At 37.1% G+C, this 23,071-nt stretch overlaps 1 protein-coding gene across 1 annotated transcript in view; it reads left to right on the forward strand.

Moving 5' to 3' along the window:
* LOC147571198 (EF-hand calcium-binding domain-containing protein 13-like) overlaps positions 1–23,071 on the forward strand; it is a gene marked incomplete at its 3' end in the record, with an annotated part of 135,276 nt that overhangs the window by 11,129 nt on the left and 101,076 nt on the right. The window contains 4 exon segments of the mRNA XM_086696545.1: positions 10,825–10,955; positions 11,749–11,831; positions 14,396–14,539; positions 23,022–23,071. Of these exon segments, the coding sequence (XP_086552671.1) occupies positions 10,825–10,955; positions 11,749–11,831; positions 14,396–14,539; positions 23,022–23,071 (408 nt within the window).

The raw sequence follows: 23,071 nt of genomic DNA on the forward strand, positions 1-23,071 counted from the left end.
CCCACAGACCTTATTTACCTTTTAACTGAAAGTTCCTACCCTTTACCAGCCTCTCCCTTTTCTTATTTCCCCCACCTCCATCCCCGGAAACCACCCTTCTACTCTCTGTTTCTATGAATTTGGCTTTTTTAGAGTCCACATATATATAAGATCATCCAGTATTTGCCTTTCTATGTCTGACCTATTTTTACTTCACATGATGCCCTCAAGGTCCATCCATGTTGCATGGCTGGGTAGCATTCCTGTGTGTGTGTGTGTGTGTGTGTGTGTGTGTGTGTGTGTGTGTGTGTGATGACACATCTTTAGCCATTTATCTGTTGATTGACATTTATATTGTTTCCATACCTTGGCTGTTGTGAATAATGCTGTGATGAATCTAGGAGTGCAGATATCTCTTTGAGAGTGTTTTCATTGCCTTCAGATATATAGCCAGAAATGGAATTGCAGTATCATATTGTAGTTATATTTTTAATTTTTTGAGGAAGCTCCACATTATTTTCCATAGCGGCTGCACCAATTTACATGCCCACCAGCAGTGCACAAGTGTTTCCTTTCCTCCACATTCTTGCCAATACTTGTTTCTTGTCTCCTTGAAAACAGCTATTCTAACAGGTGTGAGATGATACGTCATTATGGTTTTGATTTGCATTTCCCTGATGATGAGCGATTGTGAGCCATTTCATGTACCTGTCGGCCATTTGTATGTCTTTTTTTGGAAAAATGTCTATTCAAGTCCTTTTAAAATTGGATTATTTATGTTATTGAGTTGTATGAATTCCTTGTATATTTGAATATTAACTCATCAGATATATGGTTTGCAAATATTTTCTCCCATTGTATAGATTCCCTTTTCATTTTGCTGATGGTTTCCTTTGCTGTCCAGAAACTTTTTAGTTTGATGTAGTCCCGCTTGTTAATTTTGCTTTTGTTGCCTTTGCTTTTTGTGTCAAATCCAAAACATTATTGTCCAGTGTCGAAGAGCTTACTATGTTCTACAAGTGTTACTATTTCCTTTTCAAAATTGCTTTAGCTCTTTGAGGTCTCTTGTGATTCTATACAAATTTTAGGATTATTTATTCTACTTCTGTGCAAAAAATGCCAGTGGAATTTGGACAGGAATTGCATTTAATATATAAATCACTTTGGGTAGTATAAGACATTTAAAAAATATTAATTCTTCCAGTCCACAAACACAAAACATCCTGCCATTTATTTGTGTCTTCTTCAGTGTTTTTCATTAATGTTTTATGGTTTTCGGTGTACTCATCTTTCACCTCCTTGGTTAAATCTGTTTCTAAGTATTTTGTTTTTTGATGCTATTGTAAGTGGGATTGTTTTCTTAATTTATCTTTCTGATAGTTTCTTGTTAGTGTATAGAAATACAACTGATTTTTGTCTATTGATTTTGTAATCTGTTTGACTTGGGTACAGATCAGAGGTTCCCATGATCCCTACTCAGGTTTAATTAATTGCTAGAGCATCTCACAGAACTCAGGGAAACATTTATGTTCAGCAGTTTATTAAAGGACATGACTGAGTATACAGAAGAATAGTCCCATGAAGATATTCATTGGGTGAGGTTTGGGAGGGTCCCAAGCACAGGAGCTTCTGTCCCCATGGGGTTGGGGTGTGTCACCCTCCTAGTCTGTGGATGTGTTCACCAACCTAGAAGTTCTCCAGAGAGGGGAAGGGGACTGGAAATGGAATTAATAATTGATCCTACCTACATGAATAAGCCTCCATAAAAATCTCAATAATATAGGCCTGTTCAGAGACCTTCCAGGTTGGTAAACACCTCCACATACCAGGAGGCTGATGTCCTCCCAAATCCTTGGGGACAGAAGCTCCTGTGCTAAGATCCTGCCAGACATTGCCCTATGTATCCCTTCATCTGGCTATTCACCTGTATCTTTTATCATATTTAAAAAAGTAAACTGGTAAACATATGTAACTATTTTTCTAAGTTCTGTGAGCTCTTGTAGCAAATTAATCAAATCCAAGGAGAGTCTTTTGGGAGCCTCTCATTTATAGGCGATGAGTCCGAAGCACAGGTCACAATCTGGAGTTGTGATTGGCATAAGTGGGGTGGGAGCAGCCTTGTGGGACAGATCCCTTAACCTGTGGAATCTGACAGTATATCCAAGTAGATAGTGTTAGAATTGAGGTAAATTGTAGGACCCAGTTGGTGCCACACCCAGTTGGTGTGGCAGAGAATTGCTTGGTGGTGGGGAAGAATACCTCACACATCTGGTGTCAGAAGTGTTGTGAGTGTGGTAGTCGTGGAGGAGTAAAGGAGAAACACAGAAGAAGAATGGGTTTTTCCCTATCACATTTGGGGTATCACATGTGGGGTGTCACATTTACTGTTTTGCCTATGTTGAACCATCCTTGAATTCCAGAAATAAATCCCACTAGATCATGGTCTATGATCCTCTTAATGTACAATTGAAATATTAGTATATTGTACTAATACTGTACAATATTAGTATTGTACTAATTAGTATTAGTATTGTATTGTACTAATATTGTACTAATATAATGTACTATTGAAATATTGTGTTGAGAATTTTTGCATCTATGTTTATCAGGGATATTGGACGGCAGATTTCTTTCTTGTAGTGTCCTTGTCTGGTTTTGTTACCTGTAATGTTGGCCTCATAAAACAAGTTTGGAAGTGTTCCCTCCTGTTCAGTTTTTGGGAAGAGTTTGAGAAGGATTGGTGTTAATTCTTAAATGTTTAGTAGAAATCACCAGTGAAGCCATCTTGGACTTTGTGGGGAGGTCTTTGATTACTGATTCAATCTCCTTACTAATAATTGGTCTGTTCCCATTTTCTATGTCTTCATGATTCAGGCTTGTATGTTTCTAGAAATTTATAAATTTCTTTTAGGTTATCTAATTTGTTGGCATATAATTGTTCATAGTAATTTCTTATGAGCTTTAGTATTTCTGTTATCAGTTGAATGTCTCCTCTTTATTTCTGATTTTGAGACTTTTCTTTTTTTCTTAGTCTAGTAAGATTTGTCAGTTTTGGTTATTTTTTCAAAAGACAAACTCTTAGCTTCTTTTATCTTTTCTATTGTCTTTTTAGTTTATGTTTCTGAGCTTGGTTATTTCCTTCTATTAACTTTGGGCTTAGTTCCTTTTTTCCTTCCAGTTCCTTGAGGTATAAAATTAAGTTGTTTATTCGAGATCTTTCTTTTTTCTTTTTTTTAAGTTTTATTTTTTAACGTTTATTCATTTTTGAGACACAGAGACAGAGTGTGAGTGGGGGAGGGGCAGAGAGAGAGGGTGACACAGAATCCAAAGCAGGCTCCAGGCTCTGTGCTATCAGCTGTCATGTGAGATCATGACCTGAGCCGATCGGACTCTCAACCAACTGAGCCACCCAGGTGCCCCTCTTTTTTCTTGATGTAGGTGTTTATCTCTATAAACATTTTTCTTAGAACAGCTTTTGCTGCATCCAGTCAGTTTTGGTATATTGTGTTTTCATTTACTTTGTCTCCAGGTATTTTTTATTTCCCTTTTGATTTTCTCTTTGACCAATTGGTTGTTCAGGAACATAGTGTTTAATCGCTACATATGTGATTTTTTTCAGGTTTTTTTCTTGTAATTGATTTCTTGTTTTATACCTTTGTGGTCACAGAAGATGTTTGATATGATTTCAGTCTTCTTAAGATTTTAAAGACGTGTTTTGTGGCCTAACAAATTATCTATCCTGGAGAATGTTGCCTGTGTGCTTGAGAGAATGTATATGCTGCTGCTGTTGGATAGAATGCTCTCTATATGTCTGTTAGGTCCATTTGGTTTCCAGTATAGTTGAAGTTCAGTGTTCTCCTTCATTTTTCTCTAGTTAGTCTATCTACTGTTGAAAGTGGGGTATTTAAGTGTCCCTTACTATTGCTGCATTGCTGTCTATTTCTCCCGTCAGATCTGTTAGTATTTGTTTTATATGTTTAGATGCTCTAATATTGGATACATAAACACTGCAGTTGCTATATCCTCTTGATTAATTCACCCCTTTATCATTATGTAATGATTCTTGTTTGTCTCTTGTTATAATTTTTGGCTTAAGAACATACATTGAGGGGCACATGAGTGGCTCAGTCGGTTGAGCGTCCGACTACAGCTCAGGTCATTATCTCACGGTTCGTGAATTGGAGCTCCTCATGGGGTTCTGTGCTGACAGCTCAGATTCAGATTCTGTGTCTCCCTCTCTCTCTCTGCCCCTCCCTCAATCATGCTCTCTCTCTCTCTCTCAAAAATAAACATTAAAAAAAAAACACGTATTGAGGGGTGCCTGGGTGGCTCAGTTGGTTAAGTGACTGACGTTCGCTCAGGCCGTGATCCCATGGTTCATGGGTTTGAGCCCCGTGTTGCTCTCTGTGCTGACAGCTCAGAGCCTGGAGCCTGCTTTGGATTCAGTGTCTCCCTCTGTCTCTGCCCCTCCCCCGCTCACTCTCTGTGTCTCTCTCTCTCAAAAATAAGCAAACATTAAAAAAATTAAAAAAACAAAAAATATTTATTGAAATTTATTTTGTCTAATATGAATATAGCTAGATTTGCCCTCTTTTGGTTTCCATTTTCATGGAATATCTTTTTCCATCCCTTCACTTTCAGTCTATAAGTGTCCTTAAAGCTGCAGGGAGTCTCTAGGAGGCAGCAGATATTTGGGTCTTTTTTTTTTTTTTTTTTCTTTTAATCTATTCAGCCACTCTGTCTTTTGATTGGAGAATTTAGTCCATTTACATTGAAGGTGATTATTGATAGGTATGGATTTACTATTGCCATTTTGTTGCTTGTTTTCTGGCTTGGTTGCTTGTTTTCTTTGTTCCTTTCTTCCTCTTACTCTCTCCCTTTGTGATTTGATGATTTTCCCTAGTGATATACTTAAAATTATATTTTTTAACTTTTAAGTAATCTTTACAACCAATGTGGGGCTCAAACTTACAACCTCGAGATCAAGAGTCACATGTTCCACTGACTGAGCCAGCCAGGTGCCCTTCTAGTGATATACTTTGATTCCTTTCTTTTTATCTTTTGTATATTTACTGTAGGTTTTTGCTTTGTGGTTACCATAAGGCTTATATAAAACATCTTATAAGCCTATTTTAAACTGGTAACAACTTAACTTCAAATGTATACAAAAGTTCAGCATTTTTACACCTCACTCTCATTTTGTTTTTGATGTCACCACTTACGTCTTTTTATATTTGTGTATCCATTAACAGATTATTGTTGTTATAGTTGTTTTAATACATTTATCTTTTAACCTATATGTGAGTTATATGTGATTTACCTTCCACCATTACAAGATGTCAGTATTCCGAATTTAACTATATGTTTACCTCTACCAGTGAGATTTACACTTTCATTTGTTTTCATGTTACTAATTAGCATCCTTTCATTTTAGCTTGAAGAACTCCCTTTAACATTTCTTTTTTCTTTTTTAATGTTTATTTATTATTTTTGAGAGAGAGAGAGAGAGAGAGAGAGAGAGACAGACAGTGTGAGCAAGGGAAGGGCAGAGAGAGAGGGAGACACAGAATCTAAAACAGGCTCCAGGCTCTGAGCTTTGAGCACAGAACCTGACGTGGGGCTCGAATTCACGAGCTATGCGATCGTGACCTGAGCTGAAGGTGGACGTTCAACCGACTGAGCCATCCCGGCACCCCCACTTTAACATTTCTTATAAGGTCAGTCTATCTAGTGTGATGAACTCCTTTAGCCTTTTTTTTTTTTTTTTTTGTCTGGGAAACTATCTGTCTTTCAGTTCTGTAGGACAGCTTTGGGGGGTAGAGTACTCTTGGTTGGCAGGTTTTTGTTTTTGGTATTTTTTGCCCCCAGGATTTTAAATATACCATACCACTGCCTTCTGGCCTGCAAGGTTGCTGCTGACAAATCTGGTGATAATCTCATGGAGAATCCCACTATTCCTTTATGTTCAGTGACAAAAGGCAAAATAATTATTTCTAGAACATCGCAATAAAACTTGTCACCTAGGAAGGAATGGGAGATGGTGGAAGTGTTCCTTTACATTCTTTCATTAGCACTGTATAAACTAGGTTACCTGGGAGACACAATGCCCTAGAAGAATAGGGTACAGAACAAATGTTTTCACTTATTCATTATTTATAGTAAGTCATCCCAATTCTGTAAAATGTTTGAGGCAGCTTATAACATAAACACACTTATACTTTAGAAAAATAATAAAGGATTTGAAAAATCATGTAGTAATGTGGAAATCATAATTGTTCCAGAAATATGAAGATCTCAATGGAGATATATGGGTAGAGGATGGGTGATATAAAGTAGCAGTAGATTCTAGATTATGACTCACTTGTGTGTTATAAAATCAACTTAGGAGGTCACTAACTGGTATTTTGTTTAAAAAGAAATTCGAATAGTATTGAAGACACTAGAGTGTTTTTCACATAATAAGTATTACTTTGCGAACTTACTTCAGTTCTCTCTCTTTGTATACGTGTACTACATCTCAATAGAAATGTATTTTATACTCTGGGTCATAATCAAAAGAGTTAAAGTCATTCCCTGTGTGAGTGGAGGACTGCAGAGGAGACTAATAATAGGGCAGATTCAGGGGGGCTAAGAGCAAGGTAATGGCGCTCCGAGGGCAGGAATTCATGGGATTGGACTTAAAGGGATAGAGAGTCAAAAGGGCAAGGCACCTGCTAAGGAAGGGCAGTGAGGTAGGTGCATGATAAAAATTACCTCTATATCACAATTTTGCTTGGGGCCAAATTCATCTGAAGATGTTATAGATTCAATCCATTCATTGTCCTTTGTATTACTTAAGTAGCCCTTGTATAGCAGGTTACTCTAAAAAGGAGCCACTTCTGCTAAAGAGCTTTTAGTTTTGCTTTTAGTTCCTTTATAAGGAAGAATAAGGTATTTCTTATAAAATACTGAGTTATAGACCAATTGATGGGAGCTCTGAATAGGAACAAGCCTGTGGTTGTTTGCATAGCGACTATCAAATTTATCTACACGTTAAAATCACCTGGCTATCTTTTTTAAGTTTTAATTTGAATTCCAGTTAACATATAGTATAATATTGGTTTTAGGTGTACAATTTAGTGGCTCAACCCTTAATCTGTTGAAGTTAATCTGATCAAGTCTTTAAAATTCTACAACCATGGTGATATAATTAGCAAAATCCAGACTGTGGAAAATCTATAGGACAAATTGCCTGGCAATAGTGATAATGAGGATGATAAAAGACATGGAAAAAGAGCCTATAGGTAAAAAAGAGATCTAAATAAGACACATCAATCAACAAACTGTAATGGTGACCTTCCTGAATCCTGATGCAGCGTGTTAATAAATTTTGACATTTACGAAACAATTGGAAATTTGAACACTGATCATGTTTGATGATACTAAGAAATTATTGTTAACTTTTAGGGTGTCATAATTGTGTTTTAAGTGTGTTTTTTTTTAAAAGAAAAAACACCTTGGGGCACCTGGGTGGCTTAGTCAGTTAAGCGTCTGACTTCTGCTCAGGTCATGATCTCGCAGTTTGTGAGTTCGAGCCCTGCGTTGGGAGCCTGGGGCCTGCTTCGGATTCTGTCTCTCTTTCTCTCTCTCTCTCTCTCTCTCTCTGCCCCTCCTCTGCTTGTGCTCTGCCTCTCTCAAAAATAAACATTAAAAATTTTTTTTCAAAAATAAAAGAAAAAACACCTTGTAGAAATTAATATTAAAATTTTCACTCATGAAATAATATGATGTTGGAATTTGCTTCAAAATAATAAGAAACGGGAGTAGGGATATAGCTGAAATAGGATTGGCTATTATTGAAGCTGGGTGATGGGTACATGGGAAGCTTGTCACATTATTCTTTTTAACGTCTATTTATTTTTGAGAGCCAGAGACAGAGCATGAGTGGGGGAGGGACAGAGAGAGAGGGAGACACAGAATCTGAAGCAGGCTCCAGACCCTGAGCTGTCAGCACAGAGTCCAATGCGGGGCTCCAGCCCATGAACCATGAGATCATGATCTGAACCAAAGTCAGACACTTAACCGACTGAGCCACCCAGTCGCCCCAATCATCGCATTAGTCTGTCTACTTTTGTATATGCTTGAGATTTTCTATAGATAAAAGATGAAAAAAAGAAAAAGTAAGAAAAAAAGCAACTCAGGAATTATTCCAATTTTCTGTGCAATTTAGGTATGAAACATCAATATTCCTCTGTGGAGAAGAGAAATCCTCCGATTTTTCAGGAGAGAAAAAGTTCAGAAGAAAGAAAAGTTTACAAGTACAGTTGCATACTGAAAGAACTGAGGTACTTATGATCTGAAAATATTTTACTTTTGAGCGTTGTTTTTAGCTTTCAAACATTCCATCACATTTTAGTCCAAGTATTGAAATGTCACATCAATCAAAATCATTTTTTTTTTTTTTTTGAGAGAAGAGAGAGAGTGCGAGCAGGGGAAAGGGGCAGAGGGGCAGAGGAAAAGGGAGAGAGAGAATCCTAAGCAGGCTCCACACCCAGCATAGAGCCTGACATGGACTTGATCTCATGACCATGAGATCATGACCTTAACTGAAATTCGTGCAGACACTTAACCTACTGAGCCACCTAGGTACCCCTGAAATGTCACAATCTTAAATATTTCTTCTTTCTCTTCCTTCCCCTGTTCCTCCTCTTTTTCTTCTTTTTCTTCTTCCTCCTCCTCCTCCTTTTTTTTTTTTTTTTTTTTTACAAAAAATGTAACAAGGAACCCATTCAGAAGAATATGACATTTTCCCCTTCCTTCTCCATTAGATCTTTATTTTTATTACTTTGCTCTCTGTTAACACTTCTGCTGTTGTAACAGTGACCCTGAGCATTCCTTGGCTGTGGCAGCATAACTTTAATCTTGGCCCCCATCTTGCTCTGTATATGGTCTTCTCCCCTGTGTTTATATCTCAAGTCTCCTTCCATTTTTATAAACACTTCATTGTATATCTCATCTTGAGATCCTTAACTTTGTTCCCTCTCCACAGACCTTTTATCCAAATAAAGTCACATATACAGGTTCCAAGGAGTAGGATATGGACATATCTTTTTGGGGCCACCATTCAGCCTGCCTCATTCACTATATGATGTACTTAGATATACTGTCTATCTCATCTGGGTAATTTCTCCCATCTGCTTTCTAGTTTATCTTTCTCCAGCTGAATCTAATCTCTAGTTTAAACTGTCTATTGAGAATTTAATTTCAGTGCCTATATTTTTTACCTCTAGAAACTTTATTTGGTTCTTCTTTTTTTTCAATTAAAAAAAATTTTTTTAACGTTTATTTATTTTTGAGACAGAGCAAGACAGAGCACGAACGGGGGAGGGTCAGAGAGAGAGGGAGGCACAGAATCTGAAACAGGATCCAGGCTCTGAGTTGTCAGCACAGGGCCCGATGCGGGGCTGGAACTCACGGACCGCGAGATCATGACCTGAGCCGAAGTCGGACGCTCAGCCGACCGAGCCACCCAGGCGCCCCTGGTTCTTCTTTCTAAAAAGAATTTTTTTTAACATTTATTTATTTTTGAGAGACAGAGAGAGACAGAGCATGAGCAGGGGAGAGGCAGAGAGAGAGGGAGACACAGAATCTGAAGCAGGCTCCAGGCTCTGAGCTTTGAGCACAGAGCCTGACGCGGGGCTTGAACTCACAAACCGCCAGATCATGACCCGAGCCGAAGTCAGACGCTCAACCGACTGAGCCACCCTGGCACCCCCATTTGGTTCTTCTTATAATCTGCCTTATGTCATGTTTTTTGGTCATGTTCTTTAGTTGTTTCAAGACTGATACCTGATAAAGATAATATAAAGTCCCTGGGGGATCTAAGTCTTCTGTTTATTGCTTTGTCTGCTTCTTACTCATTAACTTATGTCCTTGGGTACTTTGTACTTTTTGTTTATTTTCTCATATATTGTTGATCTAAATCTGTGGGAATCTCACGTGAGTCTGGATCTAGAGTATTCTCCTCCAAGAGAATTTGAATTCTCTTCTGCACTGCACTTCAGAGATGTGATGAACATGGGACAACTTTAAATGACTTTTTTGGTTTCTGTGCTCCTACCCCACATATTTAGTGTAGATTTGAGTTCTGTACTCATGTGTGGGTAGATCTATCACCATAACTAATCCAGAGGAGTACACTTTCTTCTCTCTCTCTCTCTCTCTCTCTCTTTTTTTCCAGCCTGGAGCTGAGACAAAGACAGATTTTACTCTGCATACTTCTGTGCTTCAAAAGGGGCCTAGACTCCATGTAAACAAGGTTCTAGACTCCACGTAAAATTGAAGACACCTATTATTACAGTCCTCGTTTTCTAAAGTGATGCTTTTCTGTCTACCCAGCTACTTGCCACTTTTGAATCATGCTTATGCATACATGTTAAGTGGATAATTTTCTCAATCATGAGGATGATTTAAAGCATGAGTACCTGTGTTATTTGAAGAACTGTGTTGATTCTCCACATTATTTTGCTCATATAGTCAAAGCCCATATATGTAGCCTAGAATCTGGTGGTCTTCTCTTCACTATACCATAGATTTGTCCTGCTTTGTGAAATCCACTATTTTAAATTGACACGACATTAATTAGATGATTTAGTTGCATACTTAGAAAGACATGACTCTGCAAAAAAAATTCCATAGTTTATTTAAAATTTTAGTGTATGTAAACTCTAATTCCATTACAAAAAGCAATTTTACATCAGTGAGGAACCCAGATATGATTAGCTGTCTTTTTAAGAGGTTTATTTTCCAGTAATGCTGGCTTACCAGTGTGATCTCAGGCACCCACATTCCTGCATTTGGCTCTAGATTGCCTCTTCCTCAGTGAAGCTGTTGAAGGAGAAGATGACTAAGAAAGAAAGGTCTTCACTCAAGTTTCCGAATCAGTACAGTGTTCACAAGGCTTTATCACCCCTTTGTACATCTTCCTCAGTTATTCGGTATTTAAATCATTGTTTTTTTCCCTTAAATGTTGCATTAAGATTTGGGTTTTTCTTTCCAGAATCATCTATCATTTCCACATAAAGTATGCAAAATAGTTTGTGCAAACTAAGACTATGCTCTAGGGAGGGTGGCGTAGAGCTAACTAAGATCACTGTATGTGGAATTCACAAACTTAACGTTGAGTCCTTATCGACCTCCCTTGCTAGCTTAGGCTCTTGTACAATTCACTTTCTATCTCTGGGCCTCAGTCTCCACATCTGTACAAGAATCTTGTACTAGACGGACCCTTGAGATTCCTTCTAACACTAACATTCTATGATTTGAGTTATTTACGTGTTAGGGGATTAGATAAGTCATCTTTTCAAAAAATTTTTACTGACAGGTTGTGGCATCTGGGATTCTTTGCTATTTAAAGATACTCTTGTTTTTCCTTACTATAATAACTTTCTATAAAATTTGCTGTGACTTGAATTAAGAGTAGCAAAAATTGGACGACAGCCAAAGGATAGTGAATCATGGGCACTACTTACTGACCAGGGTAAATTCTGCTCCATAGAGAGATGTCTAAAAGAAGCAAGGTGGGAATTCTGGGATGAAGAGTATATAATTCACTGTCACTTGGATGGTCTTTCAATAAAGGTTTTTATGGAGTAAGAGACTGGAGAATCTCAAACTGTTGATAGGCTTGCTAGTATTTTAATGGAAAAATGGCATAAATACTTTGTGTGTGTGGTGTTTTGTTTTGTTTCGTTTTTGTGCTGCTTTCTAATGTGGCTGTTTCTTTGACAGGGAAAGGGAAATGCTTTCTAGCCTCTGCAAGACATCATGTAATGAAGTACCTCAAGGACACTGACACTCACAAGAATTAAGCGGTAATAATGGATTCTAGAACTTCGTGAATAAATTCCCTGATTGTGTACATTTTAGAAATTGTTTCCGTGATTAGTGTCGCTTTCTTTACTCCTAATGGCATATGGTATCAACTAATATTACATGATGTGACAAATGCTGTAGTCTGTGAGTAAGCATGAGCAAACTAGGTAAAATAAGTATTCATAAATATCTTTTTTTAGAAATATCTTCTGTCATATTGATAGGCAAAATGTAACATATGTGCTTATTTTAGTTAAAATATTTCGGGAAAAAAGTCTGACTATTACATCCAACGAATATATTAGTAAGCACTAGAGTCACTGATTTTACTAGGATTTAGTTCTTGGTACATAGTACCCTTCGCTTCTTTTTTTTCCCCCTTCGCTTCTTGACACTGAACTCTCCCGTATCTTGGGCCTCTTCTTTATATTTATGGAGTCATTTAGCACATTTTTCCTTTCTGATCATCATATTAGGCATCTTTTTATTTATTTTTTTTTTTCATAAGTAATCTCTGTGCTCAACGTGGGCCTTAAACTCACAACCCTGAGATCAGAAGTTGCGTGTTCTACTAACTGAGCCAGCCAGGTGCCCCTATGTTAGGCATCTTTTCTTTTTCTTTAAATTTTTAATGTTTATTTATGTTTGAGAGAGAGAGAGAGAGACAGACAGAACGTGAGCAGGGGAGGGGCAGAGAGTGAGGGAGACACAGAATCGTAAGCAGGCCCCAGGCTCTGAGCTGTCAGCACACAGCCCAATGTGGGGCTTGAACTCACGAACCACGAGATTATCACCTGAGCTGCAGTCGGATGCTTAATCAACTGACTCACCCACGTGCCCCAGACATCTTTTATCCTCCAGTTTTATTGGGATATAATTAAGATGTAGCACTGTGTAAGTTTAAGGTGTATAGCATAATGACTTGACTTACATATATTGTCAGATGATTACCACAGTAAGTTTAATTAATATCCATCATCTCATATAGATACAGAAAAAAAGGAAAAAAAGTTTTCCTCACGAGGAGAACTGTTAGGATTGTAAACAACATCCATAGCCTTCCCTATTTTCTCATTGGAGAAGATTCCCTTTCATGTCACTAATCCCTTCACTCTTAATTTTCTTCCATTGAATTTTCTTCTGCTTCCTCAGGGACTGTGTCAGTATTATACTGTATGTTTTTCAAAGAAGCTTCTTTTTTTTTTTTTTAATTTTTTTTTTTTCAACGTTTATTTATTTTTGGGACAGAGAGAGACAGAGCATGAACGGGGGAGGGGCAGAGAGAGAGGGAGACACAGAATCGGAAACAGGCTCCAGGCTCTGAGCCATCAGCCCAGAGCCCGACGCCGGGCTCAAACTCACGGACCGCGAGATCGTGACCTGGCTGAAGTCGGACGCTTAACCGACTGCGCCACCCAGGCGCCCCCAAAGAAGCTTCTTGAAAGAGTTGGTTTCCTTAATTATTTATTTACTTCCCATTTCACTGAAACCTGGTTTCCACCCCTAATACTCTACTAAAACTCCTGTTATTAAAGCCATCGTGGGGCGCCTGGGTGGCTCAGTCGGCTAAGCATCCAACTTCGGCCCAGGTCATGATTTTGCAGTTCATGGGTTCGAGCCTCACATAGGTTGTACTGACAGCTCAGAGCCTGGAGCCTGCTTCAGATTCTCTGTCTCCAGCTCTCTCTCTGCCCCTCCCCAGCTTGCACTCTGTTTTTCTCTCTCTCTCAAGAATAGATAAACATTAAAAACAAAAACAAAAACATTGTTACCAATATGTTAGTCTTTCTCTGGTATTTAGCACTGTCATCTAGCACCTCTTTTTCTGAAAACTAAGGGTAGTACCCACTGAACTAAATTCAGTTTAATTCAACAGACATTTTTTGAGGATCTGTTCTGAAGTAGACACTGGCACTTGAAGAATGAAAAACCTTGCCCCCTAGAGCCTGATAGTTGAGTGAGGGATATTGACATGCAAGCAATCACAATACCAATGGCTTTGTCTGAGATATGTACCGAGTGATAATGGGAGCATGGAAGAAGGATTTAAACATTCCCAGGGAAAATTGTGACTGCCTTTGCTATGTGAGCTTTGCATGACTTTTCTCAGTTTCTGAGAGTTGTTTAGGAAACCTGTAGACTTGGAGGTCATTTACTCTAGACATACCTAAATAAATCATGAGATTGATTTAAAAAATTTTTTTTCTCAACGTTTATTTATTTTTGGGACAGAGAGAGACAGAGCATGAATGGGGGAGGGGCAGAGAGAGAGGGAGACACAGAATCGGAAACAGGCTCCAGGCTCCGAGCCATCAGCCCAGAGCCTGACGCGGGGCTCGAACTCCCGGACCGCGAGATCGTGACCTGGCTGAAGTCGGACGCTTAACCGACTGCGCCACCCAGGCGCCCCTTGAGATTGATTTTAAAGCAAAGAATTAGAACACAAAGACTTGCTCCTCTTTCTTCCTTTACTGATCATTGTTTTTTCATTGGGAGAGAGTGTAGCGGGGATGACGATAATTATTCGTTTGAATTAATTAACCGTTTTGTCGTGTGTATTTAGCACTTCAGAAGGCCTGTAAAAGTTTTAGCAAAATTCAAAGTGGTAAAATTTATGTGAATGATCTGCCAACGATCCATCACACCTTGAAGATTTTTATAAGTGCTTCGGAAATGCAAAAGGCACTAAAGACTGTTGCTATTGATGGTAAGTTTTGTGTTTTCATTATTAGTTTAAGGTTTGCAAACATGGATGTAAGTTATATGTTGGTCAGATTAATTACAAATCATAGGAAAGCTAAGCTTTATAATATGTCCTAAAAACGTTTTTTGCACCTTTACGATAATATTAAAAAATTGGGCCTCCAGTATAATTGGATTGATTGATTACCAGATTTGATTATGACATACTTTCATCAACATCTGATATTTTTAGACTTTTAATTTTTGCTACTTGCATACGATAGGGAAGATTTCTTAAGGCAAAGTGTTTGAGTATAAAAGACCAGATTAATATATTTAACTATGTTAAAATTAAGAACTTTTATTTATCAAAAGACACTTTAAAGTAAAAAGACAAGTTATGAACTTGGAAATATTTGCAATTCACAGAAGTGACAAAGGATTAGTTTTCAGAATGTGTAAAGAACTCATAGAAATTAGTAACAAACAATGGAATGGAAAAGTGAGTAAGACTCACGGATAAGAATATCACATACAAGAAAATATATGTAGCCAATAATCATATAAAAATATTTTCCATCCTCAGTAGTCAAAAAAATGCAAATCAAAATCCTAATAATTTTATTTTAAAACATCTGGAAAAGTAATTGTTCTTTTGTTGTCAGTGTCCAATACTTTAATCAAAGAGGTAAATAATAGAGAACTGATTACATTTACAGATCATTCCAAGCTTATTAAGGAGGAGAGATAAGTTTAGAATAAAAATGGTATAGGTAAGTTGAAGGATTGGTCAGAAATAAAATAAACTTAATACACACAATGGCACAGTAATACTCTGAGGTTAAAAGCATCAAGCTACTCAAATAAAAGATGTGGATTGGTTATTATAAAAAATTTGTAGATGGAGAATACTAGGAGTCAAATGGACCACCAATAGAATGTTACTTAGCAACCTAACAGGAATTGACAAGTTGCAATGGTGTCATTCGTCTATCTATCCGAGTCACCCCAACATTTTTTGAGTGCCTACTGTACACAACTTTCAGAGGGTATAAAAATAAAATAATAAATATAAATCTAACTTTTAGAAAGACTAAAAAGCAACTCTATTTTTTCTGACATGTTTATTTACCCATATGTTAATTCTCTTGACATATAATTTTTTGGGGATTTATTATTAAAATAATTATTCAAAGTGGAAATAACTTTATTCTCTGAAAGCATAGGAGAATAGAAAGGAGAAAATAAAACTTATGTGTAATCCCACTACCCAGAGCTGAACTTTGGTATTTTTACATATATTTTTCTAGGATTTTTCTAAGCATGTGTGTGCGTGTGTGTGTGTAACTGTGGTATATACATACGCATAAACACATAATTGGAAAATGTATATGTTGACTCACATGCATACAATTTTGTTACCTTTTTCTATTAACTTTATATGTTAGGCAACCTTCCATGTAAACAAATATAGATCCACACTGCCTTTTTAAATATTTAATTTTTTTTTTTAACATTTATTCATTTTTGAGAGAGAGAGAGAGAGACAGAGCATGAGTGGGGGAGGGGCAGAGAGAGTGGGAGACACAGAAGCAGAAGCAGGCTCCAGGCTCTGAGCTGTCAGCACAGAGCCCGGCGTGGGGCTCGAACTCACAAACCGGGAGATCATGACCTGAGCCGAGGTTGGACGCTTAACCGACTGAGCCACCCAGGCACCCCAACACTGCCTTTTTAAATGGCTGTGCGCCGGGGTCCAGCCCCAGCAGGTCCAGGGGTTCCCGAAGGATGCACGGCGTCGGCGAAAATAACAAATGGACACGGACAACAACAGTGTGTTAGACTGGCCGCTTTATTGCGGCAAACGTGGCATTATATTTGTTAGCAATTTCCTTGTAGCGTGCGTCATCTATGTTTCTTGGCTTTACCTATTTCTAAAAATGTTCCTTTGTGTAATCACCCATTAAGGGACAACATGGTTATTTTCTTGTAACGTTACAAGAAATTGATTAATTTCTTCATATTATTTTCATTATGTATCTACGTTTATTTATAGTCTATAAAGCGTTTGCTTTGCTATTTTCATGAAAGGTCATCTATCTCTCAACACCTCAAGTGGAACATTTACAGGGACATGACTTCTTAATTGTTTCTTTGAACCATTTGCGTATAAGGAACAAAAGTTATTCGCTTTGGTCTGGGGTGCCGGGAGGGAGCCAAGAGGGCCCTGGGAACCCACGCCTTCTGCGCTCCCAGGGAGACAATGTATACCTAGGAACTAATGAACCCTTCTGTACCGTAACCCACCAGGTCCAGTTATCATCTGGAATGCCTCCTGGGGGCCAAGTGGGCCTAGGGGTTGGAGTAATTTGTATCCATAGATACATTCCTTTGTTGCCAGGGTGGGGATTTCAAATCCATTTGTCCCCCTCCCTGGCTGGGAAATATATGGGGCTATCCTTCCTTTAGGTAGAGGAGTCTTTACAGGGGGTGGCAAGGGCTGGATGTAGGCCCGCATAATTTCCCTGCGGAATCTTCTTTCTTTCCCCCGTGGTCCTTTTCCCAGGGGGCCTGTCATGGGCAATTCCCCAACCGACAAATCCCCAGTATACTTTCATTGGTAGGGGGGCTGCCCTGACCAATGCTAAGGCCAAATTACATAAAAGCAGGGGTACAAGAAGCTTCACTGTCGGTGGGCCACCATGCAGTCCCGATCCATCCATCACCCGGGCCCTGCCATCAGGCTGGTTGGAGAGCTTGGCTTTTGGCAGCTGTGAATTATTCTGTGGAACAGGTCAAAGCACAAAAACAAATTGTTTTGAAAAATAAGCTATATAACAAATAATCTAAATAAATATGTTATTTCTAATATTTTTGCTGTTATAAGCAGGGTTTTTTCTCTTTATCTCATCAGACAAAAGATAGGTCACTAAAATTGAAATTGCTAGGTCAAAGGATGTGAACATTTTAAGGCTTTTAAGTAATACTGTTATTATAAATCTTTAGAACTTTAGATTTCAAGACTTCAGATGTAGTTTCTTCCAGTTACCTGGATTTACAGTTGGGGAAACTGAGGGACAGAAAGATAAAAGTCTACTCCAAAGCCATACAACCTATTTTATTTTATTTTATTTGTTTTTATTTTATTTTAATTCTAGTTAGTTAGCATACAGTGTTGTATTAGTTTCAGGTGTACAATATAGTGATTCAGCAATTCCCTATATTACGCAGTGCTCATCAAGATAAGTATCCTTTTCATCCCCTTCACCTATTTCATCCATCCCCTCATCCACTTTCCCTCTGGTAACCCCCAGTTTGTTCTCTATAGTTAAGAGTATGTTTGTTGGTTTGTCCTGTTCCCCACCCCCGCCCCCCACCACTTTGTTCATTTGTTTTGTTTCATAAATTCTACATGTGAGTAAAATCATATGGTATTTGTGTTTCTCTGACTGGCTTATTTCACTCAGCATTATACTCCCTAGCTCCATCCATGTTTTTGCAAATGGCAAGATCTAATTCTTTTTATGGCTGAATAATATTCCTCTGTGTGTGTGTGTGTGTGTGTGTGTGTGTGTATCACATCTTCATTCATCTGTCGATGGACATTTGGACTGCTCCCATAATTTGGCTATTTTAAATAATGCTGCAATAAACCTAGGGATGCCTATATACCTATGAATTAATGTTTATTCTTTGGGTAAATTCCCAGAGGTACAATTACTGGATCATATGGTAGTTTTAATTTTTTGAGGAATCTCCATACTGTATTCCACAGTGGCTACACCAGTTTGCATTCCCACCAACAATGCACAAGGGTTCCTTTTTTTTTTCTACATCATTGCCAACACTTGTTTTTCCTTGTGTTTTTAAATTTAGCCATTTTGATAGGTGTGAGGTGATATCTCATTGTGGTTTTGATTTGCATTTCCCTGATGATGAGTGATGTTGAACACCTTTTCATGTGTCTGTTGGCCATATGTAGGTCTTCTTTGAAGAAATGTCTGTTCCTGTCTTCTGCCCATTTAAAATGGATTATTTGTTTTTCTGGTGTTGAATTATATAAGTTCTTTATATATTTTGGATACTAACCCTTTATTGGGTATGTCATTTGCAAACATCTTACCCCATTCAGTAGGTTATTGTTTAGTTTTATTGCTTGTTTCCTTTGCTGTACCAAAGCTTTTTATTCTGTGGTAATCCCAGTAGTTTATTTTTACTTTTGTTTCCCTTGCCTCAGGAGATGTATCTAAAAAGATGTTGCTATAGCTGATGTCAGAGAAATTACTGCCTCTGCTCTCTGTTAGGATTTTTATGGTTTTAGGTCTAACATTTAAATTCTTAATCCATTTTGAACTTTTGTGTATAGTGTAAGAAAGTGGTCCAGTTTCATTCTGTTGCATGTTGCTGTCCAGTTTTCCCAACACCGTTTGTTGAAGGGACTCTCTTTTCCAAATGCATATTCTTGTCTCCTTTGTTGAAGATTAATTGGCCATTTAACTGTATGTTTACTTCTGTGTTTTCTATTCTGTTCCATTGACCTATGTGTCTATTTTTGTGCCAGTACCACACTGTTTTGATTACTACTGCTTTGTAATATAACTCGAAATCTGGAATTATGATACCTCCAGCTTTCTTTTTATTTTTGAAGGTTGTTTTGGCTATTTGGAGTCATTTCTGTTTCCATACAGATTTTAGGATTGTTAGTTCTAGTTCTGTGAAATGCTGTTGGTATTTTGATAGGGATTGCATTACATTTGTAGATTGCTTTGGGTAGTATGGATATTTTAACAATATTCTTCTAATTCGTGAGCCCGGAATGTCTTTCCATTTGTTTGTGTTATCTTCACATTCTTTCATCAATGCTTTATAGTTTTCTGAGTACAGATCTTTCACCTCCTTGCTTAAGTTTATTCTTGGTATTTTATTCTTTTTGGTGCCATTGTACATGGGATTGTTTTCTTAATTTCTCTTTCTGCTGCTTCATTATTAGTGTCCATACAAACAATTTTAGATAACATATGTTAGTTTAAATTTGTATTCCTTAATTTTTACATTGAAAAAAGTGTAGACCTATATTGAATATCTTGGTAAAAATTGCAAATACAAGAAAAAGTTTAATAACTGAATATAAAGGTTTTTTTTGTTTTAAGTTAGTATTTTTAGCTTAAAGAAGTTTACAAATTACAAAATGGAAATTATCTCTTCACCTCAATCTTTCACTACAATTCTTCATAGTACACACTGTTAATAATTTGGTAGGTAGTCTTCCTGGATATTTGTTATATACCTTTTAATTGGTCTCATATTGATTAGTGGTGAAGTTACCTCTAAAATTTTTGCTATTACAAATAATGCTATAAAGAGCATCCTTGTTCATCAATTCTTGCACATTTGTGTAAATATTTTTATAGGATAGATTTCTAGAAATGAAGAAGCTGGGTCATAGGATATGCATATACCTATAGGAACATGGTTTATGTCAAGTCATGTTATCTTGTCCAGCTTTAATGAGATATAATTGACAAATACAAATTGCATATATTTAAAGTGTACAACGTAATGATTTGATATACATATACATTGTGAAATGATTACCAGCTATCAAGTAAATAACATCTCCATCACCTCACATAGTTACCTTTTTTGTGTGTGATGAGAACACTACTCTCTTAGGATATACTCTCTCAGCAAATTTCAAAGATACAATATAGTATTATTAACTATAGTCACCATGCTGTACATCAGATTCCCAGAACTTGTTCATCTTATACCTAAAGTTTGTATCCTTTGACAAACATCTGCCCATTCCCTCCACCCTCCAGAATATGTCATATACATAGAGGTTACATTTTCTTTATTCATCTGTTGGTGAGCATTTAGGCTGTTTCCATTTCTTGGCTATTGGGCATAATGCTGCAATGTTTGAAGTGCACATAGCTCTTTGAGATAGTGCTTTTATTTCCTTTGGGTATCTATCCAAAAGTGAGCTTGCTGGATGATGATAGTTCTGTTTTTAATTTTTAGACAAAACCTCCGTACTGTTTTTGGAATTGGCTATTTCAATGGATTTTAAATTATCTGCGTATTTTATAGTTTTATTGAGGTATATACTTGACATATTTAAAGTCTACAATTTGAAAATTTCTACATATGTATATACTTGTGAAAACTCAATCCCATTATACCCCTTGGTAAGCCCCCATTCTCTTTCCACAACCCCCCCTCACTACTTCCCAAGCAAACACTAACCTGCTTCTGTCACTACAGATTGTTTGTATTTTCTAGAACTTTATATAAATGATATCATGCAGTAAGTACTCATTTTTTTTAGTTTGATTTCTTTCACTCAGCGTAATTATACTGAGATTCATCTATGCTTTGGTACATATCAGGTTTATTTCTTTTTATTGCTAAGCAGCGTTCTCTCTTATGGATGTACCATGATTTGTTCATCCATTCCTTAATTGATGATGTTTGGATTGTTTCTGGTTTTTGGCTATTACAAATAAAGCTGGTGTAAACATTCATTTATGTGTCTTTGTGTAGTCATATACTTTCATTTATCTTGGGTAAATACCTGATGGTAGGATAACTGGGTCATATGGTAGGTATATTTGAATTTTTTAGAAACTGCTAAACTGTGCTTGCAAAGCAGCTGAATTATTTTACATTGTTATGAACAATTTATGACAGTTTCAGATGCTCCTCATCCTTGTCAATCCTGGAATTGGTGAGCCTTTAAAAATTGTCATTCTAATAGATGTATGGTGTTTTCTCATTGTGGTTTTAATTTGCATTTCCTGAATGATCAAATGATTTTGAATATATCTTCATGTGCTTTTTTGCTACCTGTATATCTTATGCCCATTGAAAATGTGTTTGTGTTCCTACTATTGCGTTTTGAATGTATATATTCTGAATACGAGTCCTTTACTGGATATGTGAGAGAGAGCACAGGCAAGGGAGGAACAGAGAGGAAAGAGAGAATCCCAAGCAGGCTCTGCCCTGTCAGCACAGAGCCCTATGCGGGGCTTGAACTCACCAACTGTGAGATCATGACCTGAGCCCAAATCAAGAGTCGGAATTTAACCAGCTGAGCCACCCAGGCACCCCAATTTTTGAAGAATATCTTTCAACTTAAGTTCATACTTCTGAAGAAGTCTAGTCTACAACTATTTCTTGTATGGATTGTGCTCTTGATGTTTTATCTATAAGGTTTTTGTTTAAACCTAAGTCACATAGAAGTCAGAAAACAAATCAAAATAATTGATTGAAATTTGCACAGATGTTTCATTGTTTCTTTGAAGGAAAGGAGAAACCACTCTCAAGTTATGACACTGAAAAAGAAATTTCGAGGTAGACAACTTGACAAATTTTCCAATCCAGAAACTGTTTCTGTGGTTTAGCAATGAGAACAACTAAGCCTTGTCAATTTCTCTGACAGTAGAAGCCTGCAGACCACCAGAAGCACTGAAATGTTCTTTTATAAGTTACTTTGTTCAGATTACATTAATTTAAAATGTAAATTTATAATAAGTTTCTTCCAAACACAGATAAACCCTTTCCAAATTGGCCTCATTTACTATATGAAGAGGAAAATGACGTTAGAGTTATTTAACTTGAAGAATCTTGAAAAATTCAGATGTTCCTTGACGCAGATCTATGCTTGTCTAGAAAATGAGACAGAAGAATCCTGATTCTGTGTTTTGTCACACTTTGTAAATCTGGATTTTCAGCTCTAGTTGCTCATCAGAGATGACCTGTGCATTATCATGCAGAAAAAAAAGCTCCATAATTTCAACTTCTCATTCAAACCAAGCAATAATTTCTTACTGAAATTTTCATTTGTACAATTTAGATTTCTTTCTTTCTTTTAATAAATAGGCATTACTTTTTGCACGATAAATGAGAGGATTTTTTGGGTGAAGACTTTAATATTGTGCAATATTTTGTGCATTTGTTCAATGCATGTGTGTGTGTGTGTGTGTGTGTGTGTGTGTGTGTGTGTGTAATGAGAGAGAGAGAGAGAGAGGAAAGGAGGAGAGGAGAGAAGGAGATGGAATGATTTGAGGCAAAGCTTTCATTAGAGTCTCATCTGGATCTGTAATCTCCCCTAAAACCACTGGTATAGAGGGTCTTAGCTAGAACACAATGAAATCAGTCCTATTCTTTTCAGGTAAAACCATTATATATGTAAAATTGACAAGTTGCATGACTTTTTTGCATCTAATGACAAGTATAAAAATTAGAGCTTTGAGTAAAGAATATTGCAGTATCTTAAATTCTAGTCTATATCATTTTGATTATTGCTGGGCACTATTTACTACATAATTAAAATGTGTAATTATGTTTTATGATAGGTTTTCTTTTTACAGTCTATATTTAATGTTAGTGCTCCTCTAGACTATCAGTTAATTCTACTCACATTTTTAGTTTGCATTTTTATCTTATATTCTTAATGAGTTTGCTAATGCAGGTTTTTTCCTTCTGTTTCTGAACCATTATTATAGTTAATGGAATGCTGGATTTTTCAGATTTCCTTAAGACTGTGAATGATGTT

Source organism: Puma concolor, unplaced genomic scaffold, assembly GCF_028749965.1.
Source record: "Puma concolor isolate L17-30 unplaced genomic scaffold, mPumCon1.1.hap2 unalloc_scaffold_46, whole genome shotgun sequence".
In the NCBI taxonomy this organism is placed as follows: Eukaryota; Metazoa; Chordata; class Mammalia; order Carnivora; family Felidae; genus Puma; species Puma concolor.